Source organism: Colius striatus, chromosome 5 (assembly GCF_028858725.1).
Source record: "Colius striatus isolate bColStr4 chromosome 5, bColStr4.1.hap1, whole genome shotgun sequence".
Taxonomy (NCBI): domain Eukaryota; kingdom Metazoa; phylum Chordata; class Aves; order Coliiformes; family Coliidae; genus Colius; species Colius striatus.
The window spans coordinates 48,299,112-48,316,529 of NC_084763.1; the positions used below are offsets into that span (position 1 = coordinate 48,299,112).

Sequence of the window (17,418 nt, forward strand, 5' to 3'; positions counted from 1 at the left end):
TATTTTAGAAACATATCTCTTCCTGCTCTTCCTATAACTAGAGGGACTGGGAGTGGGGGCTGCCTGTGACCACTGTAGTCCAATTTACAGAGAGACTGTGGCTGAGAAACAGTATCTTTTGCTTTCTTTTTTTCCAGTTGTCTTTTTCTCCATCCATATCTCACCACCTTTGGCATGCCAGGGCAAGCATTTTTGTACCCAGATAGCTGTTTTCTTTGTTGAATTAGTGTTTCAGATGGATGTTTTCCTCACTCCAGCACTCCACAGTGGCTGCAGTAATGCTAGTACCAGTCAGAAAGGAAAGCAGTAAGAATAATCAAAGAGGAGGTTGAATAGCCAACAAGGAGAATGAGGCAACTCTGTTACGTGACTTTCCATCCTTATGCTAGATGAAAGTGGCTGTAAATATAATCTCAGTTCTATGAGGGATCAACTCCATACAGAATTTCTGAATCAAGCTTTAAACCTGTGAAAAAGCAGCTGATGCAAAGAGGCATCAGTCTGCAGGAGGCACAAATATTAGTTCAATAGTGTGAGTTGCTTATTTATTTTTAGGTTTATAAGTGTAATTAGAGTGGTTTGTGGGGATGTGAATAAGCCTCAAAAAGGTGGCCTCTGCACAACAGATCTAATTGTAGATTTGAATGTTTCTCCTGTGGACTGAAGCATGGTTATGTGTTTCATTAGGAGGCTTTGCAGCAAGACACGCTTCAGGATGCGATAGAGGCAGATGCAGTGTTTCCCTTTGCTTGGCATGGACATTTATGGTGGATACCAGAGCACTGGGTCGGCTGAGGACCTGCTCAGCTGAGTGGAACAAGACTGCAGTGGCCTAAGGGCTCATTGTTAACGTTGCCTTAATATCCCTATAAACTATGGCCTGTGTCAGGTGGCATGAATGCTTAGCTGAGAGGAGAGCCATCAATACTCAATTTCAAAGGTGTTGATGTATCTGTAATTCTTACCCTTTTGTCTTGATCCCATTTTCCCAGTTAATTTGCTGCACAGATGCTATTACTGTTCTAGTAAATAAACTTTAAAAGCTGCAAAAGGCTTTAGTGCCATGGAGTGGTAACCTTAACGTCTAAATATCTGGATGAATAGCAGAATACAAAAGTGCTAAATACTGCACTTGCAAATTCAGAATTAATCTCACTCCTTCCTTTTTCCTGTTGTTACTTAACAAGTCTCTGATTTCAAATTAAAAGCTTCAGATATCTCCATCAAAGCTGGTTTGCTAAAGAAAAAATTCTCTTCAAACATTACTATTTGTAGTGAGAGTTAGTGGGGGAAACAAAAACAACCTTGGAAAGCAACAAATCCAAACATTCAAGGTGATGTCTAGGACTTAAACTATTTAACAAAGGTAAAATATGTTTCGCAAATGTGCAGAGATACACGCTATATCACAACTGGTGATATAGTTATTGAAGAGATTTCAGTTCTTGGCAAGCTTACTCTGTGTAAACTTTGAACTGCATTGTTTCCAAGGGGGAGGAGAGTTAGTTTTCAAGATTCTGGGATATTTTTTTCATGGATTTAACTAAAAAGGGGAGACTAAAATATAATGCAAAATATGTAAATGTTGCACCAAAAAAAATTCATTTCTTGCTTGTAACAATGGGTTCTTTTCTGTTGCCGTCATCTGTGGTTGGAATACTGACACAGGGTTTAGTTCCAGCTCCACCAATGGTTTCCAGAGACTTCCTTTTGTTGTCTAGTGTAGCTGGGCATTATTTGTTTTGGTTTATTCCCTTAATAGAAAAATCTGCATCAGAGCAATCTACAGTACTAACCAGTGACTCGCAGGAGAATGTATCTGATGCCATTGTGACCAGGCTGCTGCAGCAGCAAGGAGGAGGTTTGGAGGCTGGGGATGTGCATCGCTTTGCTTGCATTAAGCAGAATCGAATCCAAATCAGCAAATCTTTACTCGAGTGTTTTCAAAACTCAGCAGATGGAAAAGCTATTAAGCAGTGGGGAGGTAAAGGAAGCGAGCTAGTGTGTGTTGGAGGGTGGGCGGCTCACTTTAGGAAAGGCATTGGTGTAGCCATATATGGAAGAGGACATTTTCCCTGTAAACTTTAGGGGGAATCTGTGCCCAGAACTACATTCATCATGCAGATGCATTTCCACAGAAATGTTTCTCTTCCAAATGGCCTTACTCATAGTTTTAGCGCTGTGTCACGTCTTTGCTGACTTATTTATATGGTCTGCATGGACTTGCTGTGCATCCACTGTGAGTCTGCCCTAAAAAGGTGAACTGTTTATAATGTTCTCGTTTTGGCTAACGGAAAAGATGGTACTTAACTGATGCCAGCAGCCTAGGACTTTTTCTTACTAACAAGCCCACTCTGTTCTAGGCTGTACTTGAAACAAAGCTGCTTCTTGAGTAACAGAATGCCCTTCTGTTTGTGGGAAGTAGTATTTTCTAAACGCAGAGCATACGTACTGTAAAGCCAGAAAAGAAGGAAACTAAAAACTGAGCAACCTGTTAAAGCTTTCTCCTCCGTACTCCTAGTTCCATAGATATGCTCCTACACTCTGTAGCCACTTGCTTTCTGTAGCCTTGATTCACTTTGTTTGTCGCTCTTCCACCTGCTCACATTAGTTTGGTCACAGTTCTCGTCTGATCAAGGTTTGTGATTGCACAGGTTATAGCAGGGACTTAAACTCTTAAGAAGACATTTTTGTTTTATGAATGAGGGCTGATCACCTTTGCAGCAATGAGCAGAGGGAAGAATCAGAGTTGAGATGTGCAATAAGTAATGCTCAAAAGTTAAGGTGTAATTTACAATTCCATTTTTAATTTGATTTTCTTATCGGTTATGTCATGTGTGCATATGGATATAATCTAGCAAAGTCATTCCACAGCAAATTCTCTCAGTTCTCCTATGTCTAAACTCCCCTCTGGCCACAGCATCCACTGAGGAGTGGACCAAAATGATTTATCAGAAAAATATGGACCATCTAATATTTGTTACATACAAATTTTTAGTAAAGGGTTGGCTTCTGTTTGAAACCTTCTCCATCAGATTTTAGAGCAGCTATTCCTTCTCTGTTAGATGTGACTGAATGTGCAAAGGAACAATTATGAATGGCCTTAAATCAATGTGGGAAAACCAAAGCTCAGTTGGTGTGCTAATTTAAACGTTGCTCACTTTGCAGCTAATTTATATGAATGATAGTGCATCATCGAGAAAATGACAGGTTCATTTTAAGACTCTGCCAAATTAGCTTTTCCTTGGCTGTACTGCAAGATATTTTTTAGAACAAAAAGATATTAAGAATATTGATGTTTTCAGGGTGACTGGATAGTCTGTCATTAGCTGTAACATTTTAGCATGGCCAAGGAAATTGACAGCCATAGTCAAAGTTCTCAGAATTCTTCTAATGAATAAATGAGAAATGGAATTCAAAGTAGTACTAAAATTTCAAAGATGTGACAACTAACCCTGGCTGACTACCTGCTATTGGAGTAGAAGAAAATTTAGGAAAAAAATGGTGTGTTTGAAACTGTTATTAGAAGAATCCTAGCTCTGGAGTACTAAGTCTCACCACTGATCAGGGAAAATGACAAGTTAGTAACCCAGAATTGTGATTTATAAGCATTCGAGTTTTGTCTCATAAAGGATATAGATTATGTAGCTTCTGTGTATGCATTTCTTCTGCTGGGCATTCATTAAGATCTATAGCCCTGAACAAAGGATGGAGTATTTTCTTCTGTAATAGATGGTACCCATTAATTCTTTGCTGCCTAAGAAAGAGAAAAAGGGACTGAGTTTGTATCAGGGATGCCTTACGTTGCATACTGTAAGAGGGGATTTCTAGTTTGCAGTAGAAGATGCAAAGTTAGGCTGTAAAATGCCCTTTGTAGACTGCAAGGAGAATATTTTGGAAAGGGCCTTGATGTTTATATTAAAACAGACTTGAATAGAGAAGCTCCATTTCTGTCTTGTATTTCTGTGGTATCTCGTATTTAGAAATCTCTCCAGTAACATTCGGAACATAATTATGTTTTTAGGTGTTAATAATTGGGTTTGAGTTCTCTTTCCCCCTACCCTGAGTGAAGAGTGTTTCCAAATTTCTCATAGCTTACTGGTTTACCTAGGACAAGAATATTTTTAAATCCTTTCAGAATTACACCCTATTTGATGTCTTCAAAACAGAGTTTAGCCCACAAACATAGTTGTATTGGAGCAAAACTGTTGAGCTGGTACAACTGAGATAATTTCATTTGCATCTCTTCTACCTTGCCTCCTCTGAAACACAGTTACGGCAGCAGTTTCTTGAAACTTTTTTTTTTTGCTTACTCATTATGATAAATCATACAATTTGATCTTTTGATTTTGTGTTTCAGACTAATTTTAAATTGCTCACCTGCGCTGGCATCCTCTGTTGCTTGATATGGAATGGATTTGCTCAGCAAGGTAAGTCACTTAATTTCATTGCAGTAGTTTAATGTTGCTTTGAAGCAATGTCTATTTAGCAGTTATTTATGTAGGTATATGTATCTTTGTTAGCCTATACCTAATGACAACGTGTCAGTTTTATCTCATGTTAATAATCTACCTGTAGTTAGAACTTAGTTTACAAAGTCAGAATGAAACAAACTAACATTTTGTTGTTAGCACCTTTTTATGAACGAACTGATTTGTGTTCCTTGCTAGGTGGAAGTGACTGCATAAAAGCTAATGCAAAATCATGTGGTGAATGTATACAAGCAGGACCAAACTGTGGCTGGTGTAAAAAAACAGTAAGTGTTGCAAGATTCCTCTTATGGTTTGGGGTTTTTTTCCCCTTGGTTTCAAATTTTAGCAAATACTTGAAATGTATAGAAATGTCTGTCTTTATTGATAGTAGCTTTTTGTAGCTCTTCAATTTGATATTTGTACTTAAAAATTCAGATACTGTTGTTTTCCTGATGTCCTGATTTGAGTATAATTGCTTTTCAGAATGTGTTTACTTCTGCTTTTCTAAATTTCAAGTGTATGCAGACTATAAAGGCTGTCTCATAGTTATTTAAAATCATTCCAGCATGGAATCTGTCTGAGTATGCTTAATTACATTCTTCCAGTGACATTAGAGCAAGAGGTAATTTTAGACCTAGGTGGGATAGAGTTTGAAGGTTTTCTTTCATAAGAAAAATGTGCAAATTTTAAGTTTCTGTTGTTGGTAGGGTTGGTAGATTCCGTTGGGTGTAGGAAATCAGTTTCTGTGAGTGGGTGGTTTGTTTCACTATGAAACATGAAAAGAGTGGTTTCTTAATGTAATTAAAAATTCAGGAAATTCAAAATGTGAGATAAATGGTGTGACTTAGCCAGGATATGCTGAAGTGTCATCCGCAGAATAGAAATAGAAGGAAACGTTTACCGTAGTTCATCTTCGGTTTCTTGTTGAAAACTGGGAAATCTTCACGTCTTGCTAGGAGATACATATGTATTTATTTCCATGTAGTAATTACCTGTTGTTCCCCAAACCAGCTTATAAACTTTAAATATTTCATTAAACCGACTAACTTTGAAATTTGACCTTGAGCTGTCAGATTTGCTGTCAGTGCTAGTCATCAAGAACTGACAAAACCTGCAAGATACATTTATTTAGATAAATATTGGGGGGGAAGAGAATGAGAATTGCCAAGTTTCTCAATTAGAAGCCATATTTATTTATATTTGAGGGTAGAGCTTTTTTATGGTTTGAGGTAATGGTAATCTGTTGTTCAGAACAAAATTACGTATTGGTTTTGTTTATGTGTCTTACTTTCAGGTTGAATTTCACTCAAAAGAGTTGTCTGTTGACATATTGCCATTATTTTGTTGTGTAGTACCAAAGTGTACTTACATAATCTTTAATAAAAGCCTTTCAGGAAAAAAGAAAAGGTTAAAAGGGAGGGCAGTTGCCAAGTAGGCTGTACAAATAGGTCACACTATTGACAGCTACCTGAAGATGAAAGCTTTTTGCATCTTCTGTCTCTAGAATAGCTGATGTCAAAGGATGTCGTGCTTCTCTCAAGAGATAACATTGGGTACTTTTTTTTTGCCTTTCATCTTACCTTCGTTTTGTCTTACATCTTATGCACAGATAAGTTTAGGTAGCTGCAAACTAGATAGTGGTTACTGATATATTTGTGTAACATCTCAGGACTGTTTGTTTATTACTGAACTTTTTTTAAAATAAAGATTGAGTGATTGTACAAAGTGTTATAGTGGGTAATGTATGATAGCTGTAAACTTCATAGTCTTTTGCCTGTGTTTTCTAGGACTTTTTGCAAGAAGGAGAGCCAACATCTGCTCGATGTGATGACTTGACAGCACTAAAGAGTAAAGGCTGTCCTATGGAAGATATAGAAAATCCCAGAGGTAGCAAAAAGGTGCTTGAAGATAGAGAAGTAACAAATCGTAAGATAGGTGCTGCAGAGAAGCTGAAACCAGAAGCCATTACACAGATCCAGCCACAGAAATTAGTACTGCAACTAAGAGTCGGTAAGGGCAGTTTCATTCTAGTCTTCAGATGACTATTCTGTCACCACCACATCTGCATCTTTTGTTCTGAATGTGTAACTACTTTGTTAAACACACTTCTTCAGATAACCTGAATGATAGCAGAGCCATTTAGATCAGCCCCAGGTGTTTAGATACTTCAAATACTATTTGATTTTTATTAAATATTAGATATCACTTGTTTCCAATAGAACTTGAGAGAAAATAGATACAGCATGGATTCTACATGTATCAGAAGGGTAAAATTGTTTTGGTATTTTATAGTTTGTTCCCCAATGTGGCTTCTTAGAATGAAAGTAGTGAGCAACAACTTGGAGAAATTATGATAGCATTTCCTTTTCCTTGAAGTACTGCTGTCACCTACAGTCTGCATGTCTGAACTGAATGGTTTTGTAGTTGTGCAGCAAGACTTCTGGATTGCTACGTAAAATACTTTCCAGAGGCTGAAGATGTGGACACGGGACTTCAATAATGAGAACACAGTCCTTGGGTGCCATTTCCAGCCCCTAAAGAGAACTTTGTTTCATTTAGGTTGAGGGGGACAAGGATAGTAGCTCATAAAGCACTTGAGCACAGTACAGATTTTCCTTAAAGAGAGTTCATAGGTACTGCAGACACGTTTAACAACCATCTTGTATTTACCTGGAATAAGAGCCTCTCCTCTGGGTCAGCTGCTTGGTGGTAACTGCTTTAATAAACGCAGGATGATCGGAGGATGAGGTGAGGAGAGGAATTAAAGATACTTTGCAGTTTTGGGGTTGCCCCTGTTTATTTCTAATTTGACTCTTTCAACTTCAAATTATTGTTCCTCTTTTGACACAGAAGTTTCTTCATCGGAACATGTGAAAGATCTGGGCAACCCGAGCTTAATTTACCCAAAAGATGATTGCTCTGTATATAAGTACTTCTCTTAGTCATTAATTCTCTGATGAGGGACCCCTCCAATGATGATACTCCTTGCAGAGAGGGATACTTCCTTTCAGTGCAAGCTGATTCAAACAGTGACTAAGGAAAGTCTAAAGTGTTTAGGTTTAGGGGTTGGTTGGGTTTGTTTTGTTCTGTTTTTTTTTTGCTTGGTTGGTTGGGTTTGGGGTTTTTTTTTATACAAACCATGCTGCATAGCTGTATGATCCATCTGCTGTTCACATTGCCCATCCAATGGTTTCCTCAGTTTGCTAGTTTTGCTCATGTTAAGCAAATGTTTGCTAATTATTAAGCACACTTAAGCAGCAGCAATATCATCATTTAATTTTAGTGACTGAGGAGAGTGGGGCAAAAAAACCCTTTGCAATCTATTCCATATTTCATACATAATAAGCAAAAGAATAGTTTTGCATTTTCTGGCAGGGGAAGCAGTGGTGCTGGGGTCATTCTTCTGCAGCATCTTTCAACTTCAAAGTGAGAGGCGAGCTTGATTTCTGGCAAGCTGATATTTTCTATGGGGAGATGAAATGCCTTAAATATGAAATACTTCTTAAAATTGTTTTCATCATAATTTGATGTTGAGCATTTCAGTCAATAGGAGAAAAAAATCCACCTCTAATTCAAAACCTTCATCAGTATTTCAAAGCCTTTCCTTAAAAGACTTTTTTTTTGCCAGTGCAGTTACAGGATTTGTAATGGTTTCTGATTGTTTAATCTCTGAAACAGGGGAACCCCAAACATTTTCATTAAAATTCAAGAGAGCTGAAGACTACCCCATTGACCTTTATTATCTTATGGACCTCTCCTATTCTATGAAAGACGATTTAGAGAATGTGAAAAGTCTCGGAACAGCTCTGATGTTAGAAATGGAAAAAATAACTTCAGACTTTCGAATTGGTAAGAAAGATTTGCCTATTCTTAAAAAAGAGAAATAATTTCTTTCCTGGTGTTTTTCACATGATTATGTATGAACAGTATCTTTTTTTTAAACTATCGGTATTATGACAGATATTCTAATACATAGAACCTGTTGAGGAACATAAGAGCACTCGGTGGTGATGGTGAAAATGGAACATAAGCAAGTGTGAAAGCTATTTCTGATATCAGTTCAGCTATAATATGAGCACTAGAACAGGCTGCCTAGAGGGATTGTGCAGTCTCCTTCCTTGGAGGTCTTCAAGACCCACCAGGACACATTCCTATGCATCCTGATTTAAGTGAACCTGCTTCTGCAGGGGAGTTGGAGTAGATGATCTCTAAAGCTCCCTTCCAACCCTACCATTCTGTGATTCAAAGATAATGCATGTATAACAGCATGTCTAATGCTCTTGTATCATAATATAAATAAGAAGCTTCCATTCTTCAACTTACAGGGTTTCTATTATTCTGTCTTAGGCTTTGGCTCTTTTGTGGAGAAAACTGTGATGCCGTATATAAGCACAACACCAGCCAAACTCAGAAATCCTTGTACAGGTGACCAGAACTGTACAAGTCCATTTAGCTATAAAAATGTGCTGAGCCTTACCAGTGAAGGAAATAAATTCAATGAACTTGTAGGTAAACAGCACATTTCTGGAAATTTAGATTCTCCTGAAGGTGGATTCGATGCAATAATGCAGGTTGCAGTTTGTGGGGTAAGTGTGTATTAATTTTCTTTACTTCTCTATTAGATGGAATTGAAGCCAGCTTTAGTGTTTTCTTGTCAGCTGATATTTGAACTTGTCAGCTCTTGGTAGCAAGACAAGATAGACTAGGCAGGCTGCATGGACAGCAGAATTTTTAAACTCTGCTGAAAGGTCAAATTCTGCTGAAAAGTGTATGAAATCCTGAGTAGGCAACTATTCTCAGATTATATCAAAACTTTATATGCTACATGTAGTTGTTCTTTCAGAATAGTTTGGTAAATTAGAACTTCTGCTGGCTTCTCAGACTGAAGTAGATGGAAACCCAACATTTGTTTATTTTTGAAGATATGATGGAGACTCCCAAAAAATTATATCCAAGTTTATTGCTTGGCTAGTAAATTATTTTGCTGTTGATCAATGGAATCAGGACTTTCTGAAGCAATCTGGACTCTCACTTTAAAATGAAATGCCAATCAAAAGCCTTGTGGGAAGGTTTGTTGGGTTTTTTTTATTTTTGGGGGTAACTGGTATCTATGTGACACTTAAATATGGTTGTCTTAAATTAACTAGAGCTTCAGCTTAATGGAATAATTTAAACAAAAAATAGGAAAGGGCAGGTTACAGGATTAGACTCTGCAGTTGTGGGCCAGGATGCTTGTGAGGCAGTGAAAAAGGACAGTCCTCTGGCAAGCACTGTGCTGAGTACAGATCAGGACTAGATTGGCAAAGCCTCATGGTTCTTCAGAGCCAAACACCAGGCAACCTCTGACCTTCCAATGGAAGATTCCAGCAGTGCTCCACATGCCAGCATCATCCTCTGTGCTCAGGCTGCCTGGTAGTGTCAGAGAAGAGGGCTTGGCATTAGTATGGCTTCTCAGTCTGTCTGCTCTTTCATGCATTTCTCTCAAGTGTTGGTCCCTAAGGCTATAAAATAAATCAGTGCAACATACCAAAACTCCATTTCTTTGTTTCCCAAGGAACAAATTGGCTGGAGAAATGTCACCAGACTATTAGTGTTTTCCACAGATGCTGGATTTCACTTTGCAGGAGATGGTAAACTTGGTGGAATTGTTTTACCAAATGATGGGAAATGTCATCTGGAAAATAATATGTACACAATGAGCCACTATTATGTAAGTCTTTACATCATCTTCTAGGGAATTTAAGCTTAAGCATCAGAAAAATACTAAACTCATTTGGTCTTCTGATTTAGTCTCAGACCACTACCTCTTGTGAACTTTACACATCTGTGTTACATGAAGTGCCTTTAGCGTAACTAAAGTAAATGTGCAAGAATTAACGCAGTCTGCAGTGGAAATTTTCAAGAAATGGCAGTTTTTACACTGTGATTTTTGTTGTTTGATTTTAACCTTTTTAATAGTTCTTAATCCTCCTGTCCACTGGCAAACTGTGATGGCTCTCTCCTGTTATTACTTCACTAGCTTTTGTGTTCAGAAGTAGTTTACTACTGTAAAGAAAAAAACCTGTAAAATAGAAAGCTCCTTGGCCAGTTTCTTTAAGAGTGATTGAAATCTTATCATACTGAGTTTTATGGTAAAAAAAAATCACATTGCCTTCATGACTTCTTGATAGGCAGATCAGACAAAAGGTGAAAATGAGAGCATTTACTGGGTGGGGTAAACCCAGTACGCTTTACAGAGTTTGCCTGTTTGTGTATTTCTAAAGTGAGGTGAATATTGTTCAAGAAAACCCTAAAACTAATTTAGTTTTATTTCATCTTTTCTTTATGAAACAGTGCAAAAGGTAGTGGTTTTCACTGAGATAAGTCATGTGGAAAACTACCAAAGGTAACTTTCTGAGAACACTGAGATAAATGATTTGATCTGGAGATTTTAAATGACAGGGAATATGATAATGTTACTGTGAGGAAACACATGTCTTCATGGGGCATGTATGGGATCATCTCAATGCATGCTTGTTTTCAGAAGTTTTGCTTTATAACTGTGACATCAGCTGGCCAGTTATTATTTTTATATATATTTCTAAAGGTGATTTGTATTTCTGATGTCAGTTTTTTTCTAATTGTATTCTAGCAACACATCCTAAATTTGAATTGCACTTTATGCTTGGTTTTTGTAGGATTATCCCTCTATTGCTCATCTGGTACAGAAGCTTAGTGAGAACAATATTCAGACAATCTTTGCTGTTACTGAAGAGTTCCAAGCAGTTTATAAGGTAAAAATAAGTAACACATATTTCTGATCCCTGCACTTTTACCCATGGAGCATTAAGACTGACTCAAATTTGCTCTGAAATCATTAAAGTTCCTTAATTTAAAATTTAAAAAAATGTGGAAGTAAATTATTATGAAAGTAATATTTTGCTACTCTCTCTTTTATTATTAGTCCCTTTTTACTTGCTCAAATTGATACTGAGTGCAGGTGTGATTTCCAAGGAAAAAGTGCCCCCTCCTCCTTGCCCTTCTTTATAGGTAGGAGGGAGTCGAGAACGTATTTGCAGTGCTAATTTTTCTGAACATTTTTACAGCAAAATAGCTCAGGGGGGTGTGGACATTGAATCAGACACACATTTGTGAATGAACATGTTTTGTCCTTTGTGGTCTATTTATATTCCTAATGTTTAAAATTAACTAAACTGCTGGATATGATTGTGAAACAGGAAATGACTGTGTAAAGGAGATGCATATTTTCCTTGTTTTAACCTAACAAGGTGGTTTTTGGAAATCTTTTTTTTTATCTGCTTATCTTTAATGCATTGGAACTCTGGTTCTTTAGGATCTTGAAGGTATATTGTATGTGGTCTACCTATACAAGAAAACATCTTAGTATTCTGTTACCAAATATAACAGGAAAATCTGAGAGAGAAGAAAAAGATGGATATTTGTAGTGCAGTGTGTAACCTCAAAAATTGTGATGGTCGCTGGCAACACTGCAGCCATGATTTCTTTTTTTTAGGTACTTGATCTTGACTAGTTAATCCACTAAAGCATTATAGTACAAGTTTTAGTTTGTTTATTAGTAAGACTGTAATTTTCCTTCCACTTTTGTAAATACTGAAAGGAATTGAAAAATTTGATCCCGAAATCAGCAGTTGGAACGTTGTCTTCAAACTCCAGCAATGTGATTCAGCTGATCATTGATGCATACAATGTAAGTTCAGTTTTCATTTCAGTCCTATTATTTTTTCTTGCTTCTATGTAGTTGTGTGTTTTTCAGGCAGATACTCTAAGGTGATTTTTGTTTTTTCCTGCCAAATAGGAGGTTAGTTTACTGAACCATAAATATACCACTGGGAGCAAAACCACATTTGGACATCATGGCAATAAGAGGTTAGATGACTAGAAAGACACTCTTGAAGCCACTTAAAGCAACATTACAAATAAGAAGTTACCATCCATGTTTTCCCTTTTAAAATATAAGATCCACAATCAAAACCCACACTGTTTGTTCAGCATTTTCAGTTCTTGCCTTCCTTCCATGTGGAAGTGGAAAGGGCCATTTTGCAAGTGTTTGGCCCCAAAGAAAATGTCCCAGGGACTCTTGAGCCTGGTCCCAAGATGTTTTTATAGCTTTATAGCTGTGTTGTGTAAGTGAGCCCCATTTCTTCTTTCAACAACATGGGGCAAACAAGTGCCCCCAGTGTGTAGATATCTGCCCTGACCCGGTGTAATGGGGTTCAGCTGTGAGAGGGGACATGGCTATGGGAAGCCCTGGGCTGCTGTTTCTTGGCATGTTGGAATTTGCTTAATTCCAGTGTGCCCATAGGATCAGACTGTGAATAAGTCATATGTATGCATAGGGATTAGACTGTGCATAGCTGTATAATGTCCTCTCCTTCAGCAAAATGCTTATGTGGCTTCTTTTGAAGTTAGCAAATAACTGTTGTTTTAGTCCCTTTCTTCAGAGGTTATCCTGGAAAACACTAAGCTACCAAAAGGAGTGACAATCAGTTACAAGTCTTTCTGCAAGAATGGAGTGAATGACACACAAGAAGATGGAAGGAAATGTTCTAACATTTCAATTGGAGATGAGGTAACTGACAGTATACGTGCTGCTACTCAAATATGAAATTCATGTAAAATGTCTAACCCTCAGCTGTGGGTTTTTAATACTACAGACAAAACTCCTTTTAGTAAAGTGGCACTCCATTTATTTTTCTTTACAGGTTAGATTTGAGATTAATGTGACAGCTAATGAATGTCCAAAGAAAGGACAAAATGAAACAATTAAAATTAAACCACTGGGATTCACTGAAGAAGTAGAAATTAATCTCCAGTTCATCTGTGAATGTCAGTGTCAGAGTGAAGGAGAGCCTAATAGTCCAGCCTGCCATGAAGGAAACGGAACATTTGAATGTGGTGCATGCAGGTAAAGAAATACACACCTTGTTTATTGTTGCAAAAGAGAAATATGAGTGAGACCTTTGTTTCCTTAACTGGGGTTTACTTGGTTTTACTGGGTTGTTTTTTTTTTTTCCCCCTAAGGAGAAGACAAGAGTTCCTGTAACAGATATATTTCTTTTAGGATACATATTGCCTTACCTCTGCAAATAATCCCTGTGCTGGAATTCATAGTATTGATCATTAGATCAAATTTAGCCTTGAGTCAGTATTTCAAAAGACATAGGTCTTACTGCTTTTTCTGTTTGTTTAGAGGCCCATGTAATACAGCCAAATTTGGGGGACAAAATGAGTGGCATTACTTTGTGATGGTTTTGCAAGTATTTATACAGACTTGATTATCTCTTTCTAAAATGAGGTCTGTCAATTTTGAGAGATTTGGAAGCTTCCTAGTGTTTTGGTAGGAGCTTCTACCCAGATTGGTACCAACAGTTTTGCAGTCATAAAAGAATCACCTTTCAATTGGAATAACATCCCAATCTCTTCTTTCTACTTTATTTCTAACATTTTGAGGTCTTGTTACAGTGTTTTTTTCTAATTGCATAGATCTAGAAATCTTTCAGAGTATCTTTATTGAATACATATGCCTTCAAAAAGGCTGTTATTGCCCATCACAGGGATTAGGTTAACATATATTCCTTAACACGTTTCAAAATTAAGTAAAATGACACTGGATTTTCTGTAATTGCACACAATGAAAGCAGAACAAAATCTTAGAGTTTTGGTGGAGGCTGATTGGAGATCAACCTAGGAGGTCAAGGTTTCCTTTCCCGGAAACCTACAGCAAAAATGAAAACTATTTCTTTTTGGAAACCCTCAAGACAAGATCAGTAAGAGAAGGGAATTAAGATCTTCTCTAGGAAAACAACTGTAACTGAAATAAAATGCAGAATTCTTATTCCTCATGGTTTAATATGTGACATGAAAAGCAAAGCAAAACATTTTGACTTGACTTTTAGTGTGCCTTTGGTGTGGGATGGGCTAACATGTGCCTGGTGAAGTTGGTGGTAATAGTTAACAGGGTGTTTGAAAGACCGAGGTATAACCCAACCCCCTAAGGACTCGGTATTCTGTAAGTTGGGCAACAAGCTGCTTTGTATCCAGTGTTTGTGGCCCATTTCTCTATTTTGTAGTAAGGAGAACAGATTTTCCCATCTTTGTGTAGAGAGACTTATTAAACTTGGTATTGCTGTCCCTAGTGACTCCCATGGTTTGATGTGGAGACCTGTGAGTAAGAACAACCCCTTTGCTTTTGCATCAGTAGCAATCTGATGGAACCGTTGTCTCTGGTTGATGCCCCACACAGTTTGTCATTCACTGCTGGGGACAAGAACAACCTCTGTTGAAGCAGTACTTAAACCTCAATAACAAAAAGTGCTTCTCAGATCTTTGCATTCTTTTTATCATATGGTTTTTAATTAAGTTCACATTTTCGGTCCTCTTTTTACCTTGCAGATGTAATGAAGGACGTATTGGGAGACTATGTGAGTGTAGTACAGATGAAGTAAATAGTGAGGATATGGATGCTTACTGCAGGAGAGAGAACAGTACAGAAATATGCAGTAACAATGGAGAATGCATCTGCGGACAATGTGTGTGCAAGAAAAGAGAAAACACCAACGAAGTGTATTCTGGCAAATATTGTGAATGTGATAACTTCAACTGTGATCGATCAAACGGTTTGATTTGTGGAGGTGAGGAACTGCTTCAGACTTTTCTGCAGGCAAAACTGACTGGTGTTTTACAAGTCTGTCAAGCCTACCCTATAGAATAGTGACACTCAAAGATCACAGCCACTTGATAACAGACATGAGAATATCAACAGATTTAGTGACTGAAAATGCTGTCTATTAATAAACCAACTTTCTGTGATCGTAGAATCGTAGAATGGCAGGGGTTGAATAGTGTTAGTGTGTTAGTACACCTTTCACCTTCCTTGAATCACAGCTCCAAGAAGGATGTAAAGTGAACTTGACTTCTGCTGTTTATTACAGAGTTATCCTCAGGTATTATAGTAAAGAATGCTGAGACAACTGGCCTGAGATTATAACGTTATACTGGCTCAGTGTAAGCACTGCGTCAATAAAAAGAGACAATGACCTCAGCTTACTTGTAGTAGTGCTTGACAAGATACCAGTGAGATGCTATCTTAAGATCATTCTGAAAGGTAAGTGAAGATTAGAACATTCAAGATCCTGAAAAACCCTTCAAGTCCTTGAAACAAGACTGATGGCATTTAACTCCCAGAGCATAAAGCAGTTTAGAGTATCCTACAGCAGCTATTGTCTGTTTTACTGTGAGTATTTTTGTCCTGTAACTTCCCTACGCTGCTTTGCATGTGGAAATACTTGAGTGTAACTACTGCCTCAATTTTGATTGTGACAAAAAAGTAAAACAGAGGCCACTGAGCTTTAACTGAGTTATGTGAATACCTCATCTGTCTGATTTGCTCAGAATATATTATTGCTCACTGGCTCCACAAAGAATGGGAGCAATGGTGGTGACAAAATAAGTTCAGCCTTAACCACTTTATTCTGAATGGAGAAGGAGGGATGTAGCCAAAGATCTTTCTATTTCATCCAAATTCAGCAGGTACAGAATACAGATACTTGTTTCCTGCGTGGACGGATGTAAGAACCGTAGAGGTTGGGTGAGTGGGTGATCACAGAAGTACAGCAGCGGAATAGTGGCATTGTAGGGAGTCAAACATATGTTGTTTTCCTGTGTTGTGAAGTCTCTAAGTTAGTGCATTCCTCACTTTTTTAGGTCTTGCTTTATGAATTTGCATAGTGATAGGTGGGAAGACAGGAGTGATCAATCCATCTAGATACATATGAAATTGTCAGCTGAAGCAGTTCTCTAATGCTGTCCACCCAGGAGAGAGGGCTTGTTTTCAGCTTTCCCTGATCTTATTATTTTGTTTATGAAAGGAAATCCAAAGGTAGCAGAATGGGAAAAGGGGAGAAATGCCTGTGTAAATAGGGTTTTTTATGGAGCTAAAATTTGGGTCATTAGCATCTTTATCATCTTTCTGCCAGGGTTTTCTTGTCCCTGTGTCTGTCCTGAGATGGTGAACATTTATTTCTTAGTGTCACAAAGGTTATCATAGAATCACAGAATGGTAGGGGTTGGAAGGGACCTCTAGAGATCTAGTCCAACCCCTTTACTGAAGCAGGTCCACCTAAATCAGGTCACACAGGAACGCATACAGGTGGGTTTTGAAACCTCTAGATAAGGAGCATCCACACCCTCCATGTGCAGCCTGTGCCAGGGCTCCCTCACCTCAACAGTAAAGTAGTTTTCCCTTACGTTCAAATGGAACTTTTTAAACTGTTATGTTTTACTTTAGACTTAATTTCACTGAAATACCTTCTCGACACACAGGAAACGGTATCTGCAAGTGCAGAGTGTGTGAGTGTTTCCCCAACTTCACCGGCAGCGCTTGCGACTGCTCCTTGGATACTTTCCCGTGTATGGCATCCAACGGGCAGATCTGCAACGGAAGAGGAACCTGCGAGTGTGGCACCTGCAACTGTACAGATCCCAAATTCCAGGGCCCCACGTGTGAAATGTGTCAGACTTGCCTCGGTGTCTGTGCAGAGCACAAGTAAGTACCTAGAAAATAAAGCCCCAGCTTCTGTGTATTTGAGTTTGTGATGTTTATGTGTGCAGGTTTTTTAAAACGAGGCTTTTGATACTGTGCTTTATTCTACTCTGAAATGTAGGGACATCATATCATATCATCCCTTTAGACAGTAAAAGTTGGGTGTGAGAATCAATAATCACAAACAAAACATAATTGATACAGTATTTTGATTGCTTCCAGGTAGGCTAATTGTTTCTTAAATTCTTTTCCTGCCATCTGTTGTTAAGCATAGAAATGTGTGTGTTGAGTTGCATCAGTTTTAACCATTCACATCAACTTGGCAGGTTCCAGCTTTCCCCTGTTTCATGTGTGATGACTGACAGCCAACCTCTGCAATGCTGG

General features: G+C 38.0%; 1 protein-coding gene across 1 annotated transcript in view; it reads left to right on the top strand.

Moving 5' to 3' along the window:
• ITGB1 (integrin subunit beta 1) overlaps window positions 1-17,418 on the top strand; it is a 43,766-nt gene that overhangs the window by 15,058 nt on the left and 11,290 nt on the right. The window contains exons 2-13 of the mRNA XM_061996200.1: window positions 4,361-4,430; window positions 4,671-4,756; window positions 6,260-6,482; window positions 8,151-8,321; window positions 8,820-9,058; window positions 10,027-10,182; window positions 11,150-11,245; window positions 12,091-12,180; window positions 12,922-13,062; window positions 13,196-13,398; window positions 14,886-15,124; window positions 16,815-17,037. Of these exons, the coding sequence (XP_061852184.1) occupies window positions 4,361-4,430; window positions 4,671-4,756; window positions 6,260-6,482; window positions 8,151-8,321; window positions 8,820-9,058; window positions 10,027-10,182; window positions 11,150-11,245; window positions 12,091-12,180; window positions 12,922-13,062; window positions 13,196-13,398; window positions 14,886-15,124; window positions 16,815-17,037 (1,937 nt within the window). The remainder of the gene's footprint in view (window positions 1-4,360; window positions 4,431-4,670; window positions 4,757-6,259; window positions 6,483-8,150; window positions 8,322-8,819; window positions 9,059-10,026; window positions 10,183-11,149; window positions 11,246-12,090; window positions 12,181-12,921; window positions 13,063-13,195; window positions 13,399-14,885; window positions 15,125-16,814; window positions 17,038-17,418) is intronic.